The sequence below is a fragment of the Aricia agestis genome, chromosome 20 (assembly GCF_905147365.1).
Source record: "Aricia agestis chromosome 20, ilAriAges1.1, whole genome shotgun sequence".
Taxonomy (NCBI): Eukaryota; Metazoa; Arthropoda; class Insecta; order Lepidoptera; family Lycaenidae; genus Aricia; species Aricia agestis.
Window position 1 is genome coordinate 2,970,213 of NC_056425.1, and position 7,562 is coordinate 2,977,774.

At 41.0% G+C, this 7,562-nt stretch overlaps 1 protein-coding gene across 1 annotated transcript in view; it reads left to right on the plus strand.

The window, feature by feature from the left end:
• The window catches only part of LOC121737392 (putative phosphatidate phosphatase), a 78,144-nt gene extending 70,582 nt beyond the window's left edge, over positions 1–7,562 (plus strand). The window contains exons 6-8 of the mRNA XM_042129066.1: positions 5,020–5,181; positions 5,679–5,855; positions 6,896–7,562. Of these exons, the coding sequence (XP_041985000.1) occupies positions 5,020–5,181; positions 5,679–5,855; positions 6,896–7,000 (444 nt within the window). The 3' untranslated portion in view covers positions 7,001–7,562. The remainder of the gene's footprint in view (positions 1–5,019; positions 5,182–5,678; positions 5,856–6,895) is intronic.

The window sequence follows — 7,562 nt, forward strand, 5'->3', positions numbered from 1 at the left end:
TACCGCAGGTTTACTTAGATGATATTGTGGGAAAGAGAGTTATAAAGGGAAATCTTCGACTTAGCAAGGTCTGAACCCAAGAAGGCTTTGTCAGACCTAAGTCTATTATTGACTGAGGCTTTTTTTTATGAAATAAGGGGGCAAACCAGCAAACGGGTCACCTGATGGAAAGCAACTTCCGTCGCCCATGGACACTCGCAGCATCAGAAGAGCTGCAGGTGCGTTGCCGGCCTTTTAAGAGGGAATAGGGTAATAGGGGAGGGTAGAGATGGGAAGGGAAGGGAATAGGGGAGGGTAGGGAAGGGAATCGGGCTTCTGGTAAACTCACTCACTCGGCGAAACACAGCGCAAGTTTCACGCCGGTTTTCTGTGAGAACGTGGTATTTCTCCGGTCGAGTCGGCCCATTCGTGCCGAAGCATGGCTCTCCCACGTATAAACGTTTTCTTATGTTCAACGATTACTCCGCCGTTTGTTAACCGATTTTCAAAATTTTTCTTTTATACCAAAAGAAAAATTTAGGGTATCATCCCAATTTGGTATTATATTCACAAAAGTGGTGATCTGATGAAGGATCCATAAGTAATCGAGGGAACTCCTCAAAATTTATGGGGAAACATGTGGTAACTTCGGTTTCGTGAAAAGTATTCTAAGCATATGCTACAAACAAGTAAGATTTTGCACCGAGGTATACCTGGTATACCGTGGTTCGGAAGGTGCTGAGAGAACTATTGATTCTTTATAGATACAAGTTTGTGAGTTTCGGCGTTGGTTTAAGAACGAAAAGCACATGCTACTATGTAAATTACATTCATCATCATCACTACCATAATATTATACCATGCATCGTCCCATAATTATAAGCCTTTTCATAGTCTTTTAGATCGAGGCTCGAGTTTGTTAAGCGATAATTTAAAAAAATCTATACTTAATATTATAAACCTGAAGAGTATGTTTGCTTGAATGCGCTAATCTCAGGAACTACAGGTCCGATTTAAAAACATATTTCAGTGTTAGATATCTCATTTATCTAACACTGAAGAAACTCAGGAAAATGTGCTAAAAACGGGGAAAATATTAGAAAGGGTTTATCTCACGAACTGCTGGAGCAATTTTATAGAAATATTTGGCACTTATATAGAGTAGACCACGTGAAAAGAGTATTTATAGCTATTTTTATTCGAAAATGTACGGTTTCTGTGAAATTCCTAATTTACGCGAGTGAAGCCGCGCGGGACATCTAGTACTTCATAAGGAGATGTTATACACAGAAAGCTATTACCTCTAGATTGTTGTTTATGTGGCGATGACAGGGAGTTATGGCAAAACTACCGCGGCGCCTCGAGCTACGGTGATGGCGAAATTGGCGATGCGCGACAATTTTGTATCATTACGAGTATAGTGGTTGGGTTGGTGGGTTTTATTCACGGAGCTAATACAAAGAGCTCCGTGGTTTTATTTCGTGTTTATTTTATATACTGGCTTTACACTTTCTTGTATAGGTACGAGGTCTGATTCCCTATTAATGAGAGAAGACGATGCCTTTATCGTAAGAGGAACATGAAAGAAAAATGCAAAAAAGTCCATCTCTCTACGCTTTCAAAATTCATCTCAACTTTTAATTGATGTAAGCAGATCGAACTGCCCTCGAAACCTGGCTCCTTTTTACCTTCCGTGCTTGTACCAAGCCCATCCACTCTTCGTCTTTTTACCATAATATGCGCCGGCAGAAATATTTTCCAAGGGGTGCAGATTTCAGTTTTCTTTCTTTTCTTTTTACTTTTTACGAACAACAGTGACTGTCTATAATTTACGTCAACAGGATCCCACCAAAAACATGAAATGTAAAAGGAGCCAAGCAAAATATTGCATAGCCATTCAATACTTCTGTCTTAAAAAGTTTTCAGATCACATTCAAGCCAAGTTTTCAACTTATTTTGTAATTTAAATCAACATTCAGTTAACGTATCAATAGATTTGTTTATTTTATAATTATTATAGTGGCCTGGCAATGAGCACAAGAGAAACAAATATAAAACTGCATATTTGGAGGTGTTCATACACAGATGGCAAGCGTAAAGTGTTTTAGTATATTGTAACGAGTTAACGACGCATGTGGCCGATTGTACCCAATAAATCCAATTAGTCCCTGATTATTTCTCTAGTGCTCATTGCCAAGCCACTATAATAATTATAAAATAAAGAAATCTATTGATACGTTTACTGAATGTTGATTTAAATTACAAAATAAGTTGAAGGCTTGGCTTGAATGTGATCTTTTTACGACAGAAGTATTGAATAGCTATGCAATATTTTGCTTCGCTCCTTTTACATTTAATGTTTTTGGTGGGATTTCGTTTCTTTTTTTTTAAGGTTGTTTTTTCTTTTCTTTTCAAGTCACGTTATATCTTTTCTGTACTTAGCTTAGCACTCATTCTCTAACTCCTTTTTTTTTTCTTTGAGGCTTCGTTAGTTCTAAAGGTCCACAACGTAACGTAAATACTTCTGAGTTCTGAGTCGATTATTATATTCTTATATAATTGACTCTTAAGCTTTAATACTTGAAGGTGGTCATTTTTAGCAATACCGTTGAACACATAGCAGCACTGATTTAAGTGTCTCGACTCTCGACGTTCCTCGCAGGAAAGAAGCACACCTTATTTCATGTGATAACTTAAACCTCCCATATATCTAGCGAGTAAGGAGTGTACTGTAAGGAGTGTAGTTACATTTTAATCGAATTTAATTATTATTTCATTCTTAACGTTGTTAATACTATTTTTTATTTAATTAACACTATTTAATTAAGTACATAAAAAGCCTTTTGTGCGTAAAACAAATATGCAGTCGAAACTCATAATGTTCTTGCAAAGTTACAAACATAAAAATATTTTCTTATATTTGATAAAGTATTTTTCAATTTTTAGGTTTCCCGGCCCAAAGGATGAAAACGGGACCCTTTTATTAATAAGTCTTCGCTGTTTGTCCGTCGTCCCTCCGTATGTCACCACTCACCAGGCTGGATCTCGAGAACCACAATAGCTAGATAGTTGCAATTTTCACAAATTATGTATTTCTGGCGTCGTTATAAAAGCTAATAGTCCAATTAAAACAAAATAAATTATTAATAGGGGGCCTCATACAAGAAACACGATTTTTTCCCCTTTTTTGCTCTATATCCATAATGGTAACAGTGAGGTTTTTGACAATTTCAGAAAATACTCAACTGTATTTTAACTTTGGCCGTGTTCGTCGGCGTATTTTTGGACAAACCTTTTATTGCGCATGTCCAAAAGATGTCATGGCAACGGCATAACAAGTTGCTGGTCAAGTCGTAAACAACGTCTTAATTATTTATACATGATTAAAATAATAAAAGCTCAACATAAATACATAAGCCTAAATTGTCTAACAGCCGCACAAATAATTTATTTAACACTATGATAGTGTTTGATTATTTTATTTTGGAAAATATGGATATGGATCACTTGGAAAAATTTAAAAATTTAATTGTTTTTTTTTATGAAATAAGAGGGCAAACGAGCAAACGGGTCACCTGATGGAAAGCAACTTCCGTCACTCATGGACACTCGTAGCCAGTGCCGTAAATAGGGCGGTGCCACCGGTGCCCAGGCACAGGACGTAGACTCTGGGGGGCGCAAAAATGGCCAAACCAGGCAGGAGTATTATTTTTTCGGTTTGCTCCCGATAATAGTTCCCGCTGCGCCCCTAGAGCACGATTCCAACAGTAAAATAGACATATACATTGCTTTGGGTAATATAATAATATCTAAAAAGCAAGGGCGCAGTTGTAGAAGCTCGCACAGGGCGCAAAAAAGACTGTTTACGGCACTGCTCGTAGCATCAGAAGAGATGCAGGTTGGTTGCCGGCCTTTTAAGAGGGAATAGAGTAACAGGGGAGGGTAGGGATGGGAAGGGAAGGGAATAGGGGAAGGTAGGGAAGGGAATAGGGCATCAGAAGAGATGCAGGTTGGTTGCCGGCCTTTTAAGAGGGAATAGGGTAACAGGGGAGGGTAGGGATGGGAAGGGAAGGGAATAGGGGAAGGTAGGGAAGGGAATAGGGTATGGGATTGGGCCTCCGGTAAACTCACTCACTCGGTGAAAGACAGCGCAAGCGCTGTTTCACGCCGGTTTTCTGTGAGAGCGTGGTATTTCTCCGGTAGAGCCGGCCCATTCGTGCCGAAGCATGGCTCTCCCACTGGTTTGTTCATTGCAACGCCACCAACAAATTGCAATTGGGTTAAATGTCAAGTCGTAAACAGTTGTCGTTGCCATGGCATGACATGATTTGGACATGCGCAATAACTAGGTTTTGCAGCGAATGCGCTAAAAATTACGCCGACGAACACGGCCTTTAATAATTAGTAATAAAAATTTAATAAAAATATAATTAAAGGGTAAATATAATTAAAGGGTAAAAAATCCCATACAAATTTACGGTACGGAACCCTATGTACGTCAGTCCGACTCGCACTTGGCCGGTTTCATAATTTTTCCTTTCATTGTGAATAAAGACCTATCCGGGTACCAAATTTAAAGATTCTAAATCTGCTAGAAGTACCTTAGAATTTTGATGATCTGTCAGTCAGTGAGTGACAAAATGCAGTAACTTTGACCATCCATAACTATTAAACTATTTATCGAAATTTCATGCAATTTGGAGGTTAAGCTAGTTTTAATACTTGCAACTAGTGACCGAAATTCTAAATCCCTAGCTTTGTTAATATCGAAGATAAAGGGGGTGTGAAATAGCCGCGAACCGCTTCGAGAAAAGTATGGTACGGCCGTGCCTTTGCTAAAAAGCTTGGCTGGGGCACGGCCGTGCCCCCGGATACATTTAGTGCCGAAACATTATTGCGATGTAAATAAAAAAAATATTTCCAAAAAAGCTGTCTATTTTTATTTCAATAATTCCTGTTGATCCCGAGATTGCACCACCTGGCACCCCCCTGCCGGCGCCCATGACAGCTTGTCCTAAAGCCATAATCTGTTGTTTCCAGGTGTGCCGCCCCGACATAGACTGCACGCTACCAGAGAACAGGTGGCGCTACATCGAACAGTTTACCTGCCTGGGCCAGAACCCCAAGCTTATGAAGGAGATGAGGCTCTCCTTCCCAAGCGGACATAGCTCGTTCTCGGCGTATACTATGTTCTATTTTTCGGTCAGTAATTTATATTTTTAATGATTTGGATCATTTTCGTTATCTTGAGATATCAGAGAAGATGATGGGCAGATGGGGGACTTACGTAGTTTGGTCGCGTTACGTCAAACCCAGCCGACAGATCACAACATTGAATTGATATGTTCCTACCAAATGACGTTGGTCTGTCAACTGCCTAGGGATCAATTTCCTCGATGGTACATTGTCATAATACGAGTTGATCTTGAGGCATGAAGCAATGTTATGAAATTTAGAATTTTGGGTAATTTGGGGTACACGCATTTTCGAGCTTTACAAATTTTTAAATAGGTACATGTGACGTCAGTCCATATAATGGTTTATTGTCCGAACTTTTGGTCTTCTTTCTTAAGTTATATTTTTTAACCCCGATGTAAATTAATGCAAAAACTTAGCTGGTTGTAGAATGCTTTAATGCATTCCGACCAATGCATTAAAAACATCCTACAACCAGCTAAGTTAGATGTTTGGTGTTACAGATTTATCTTCAAAAGCGGTTCCTCTGGCGGGGCTCGAAGCTCCTCCGCCATGGCATCCAGTTCCTGCTGATCATGCTTGCCTGGTACACGGTGATGACGCGCGTCTCCGACTACAAGCACCACTGGAGCGACGTGCTCGCCGGGTTCAGCATCGGCCTGCTGTATGCTATTGTCGTGGTGAGTTCTGCCATCCTAGTACATCTCTGGCGCGGCTCGAAACTCCTCCGCCATTGTCATCCAGTTCCCGTTGATGACGCTTGCCTGGTACACGGTGATGACGCGCGACTCCGACTACAAGCACCACTGGAGCGACGTGCTCGCCAGGTTCAGCATCGGCCTGCTGTATGCTATCGTCGTGGTGAGTTCTGCCATCCTAGTACGTCTCTGGGGGCTGGCGCGGCTTGAAGCTTCTCCGCCACGGTATACAGCTATAGTAATCCGAGCGCGAGCTCCAGCGGATTTTGATAGGCAGAAACCAAAAGTACCTCTATCCCAAACTCCATCAAAATCGGTTCCGCGGCTAGAGACGACGTATCAAATAATCAGACAGACTTTCGCATTTAAAATATTGGTACCTACTTACATAAATGGATGTTGCGAGGGAAACAGTAGGGTTCATAACAATTCATACAATCCGGGACGGATGATGATGAACTGGGTTATGAGAGTAAAAAGAATAGAGTGCTCTTGTGTACTGCGCACACACTTGGACAGTATAAAAATTACTCCCGTGTAACTGGCGTGCTTTCAATGAAACCGGTCACCGTCACCGAAACCGGTTATTCGCTCCCGCTTTTCAGTCCCCGATTCATTGGAGCTCGCGTGAAAAGCATACTATAAGTTTCCAAGTAAAACTTAAAAAAAATACCCATTAGCAATAATCAAATTAATCATACTTGCTAAAAATATGATTGCTAATATTATCGTTTGTAGCAATCATTATAAAAAATTCACGTCCGCGCTGTTGAACCGCGGCGCTAACTGTTAATGAATTGCTATTTTTCACTCGATGCGAAATAATATTATACTAGTAACTCGACGCGAGCGGTGCGATGCGAACCGATAATTCGCGTTGCCGTGTTATAGCAATTAGCAAAGCAATAACACGTAGCATCAAAATTAGCATGTTAATGAAATTAATAGAAAATAACATTAATTCCCATTACTAAACTATAGCTTCCTACTTCCTAGAGCTAACCGAACTTCTTCATTTCCAGTACGCCTTCGTCTCCGACCTCCGCAAGTCCGGCCGTCGTGCCACCATCAACCACGACAGCGAGCTCACCACCAACGGCACCCGAGCCGCAGGGTGGTCCGTCTGACAGGAGGACCAAGACGACACCAGCGAGCCTTGACCCCCGCGTGTCTCGTGGATCTCGCATGAGTATATGAACCTGTAGAGGTCAGGTTAGATTGGATTTAATATGATTATGCCCTTTGGTTGAAATGTATATAAAATTACTGTAAGGCCGGCTATAGACGGACCGCATCTTGCAGTCGGTCTCAACTACAAGATATGGTTGCAATACGGCGATCAGCAGTTTCCATACTAAATTCATATCCGTAATAGACAGACCGCTCGAGCAGTTCTTGAGCGGTCGGAGTAGTCGCTCTGCGGTCGAGTTTCGCCGTGCGGTCGAACAACAAAGGTATGTGTGGTCGACAGCATGATGCGATCGTGTTGCAGTCGTGTACAACTTCAACGCGACCGCTCTAGACCAGTTGGTCCCGACTGCAACTTCCGGTCCATCGGCCGGCCTAAAGGTCAGGTTAAATTGTTCTTAGTAAAACCTCTTTGGTCGTATAATTTTAACAACTACAAAATAAATGTAAACCTTTAACTAGGAATTTATTGAAGAAATTTTAATTTTAATTGACACGAAA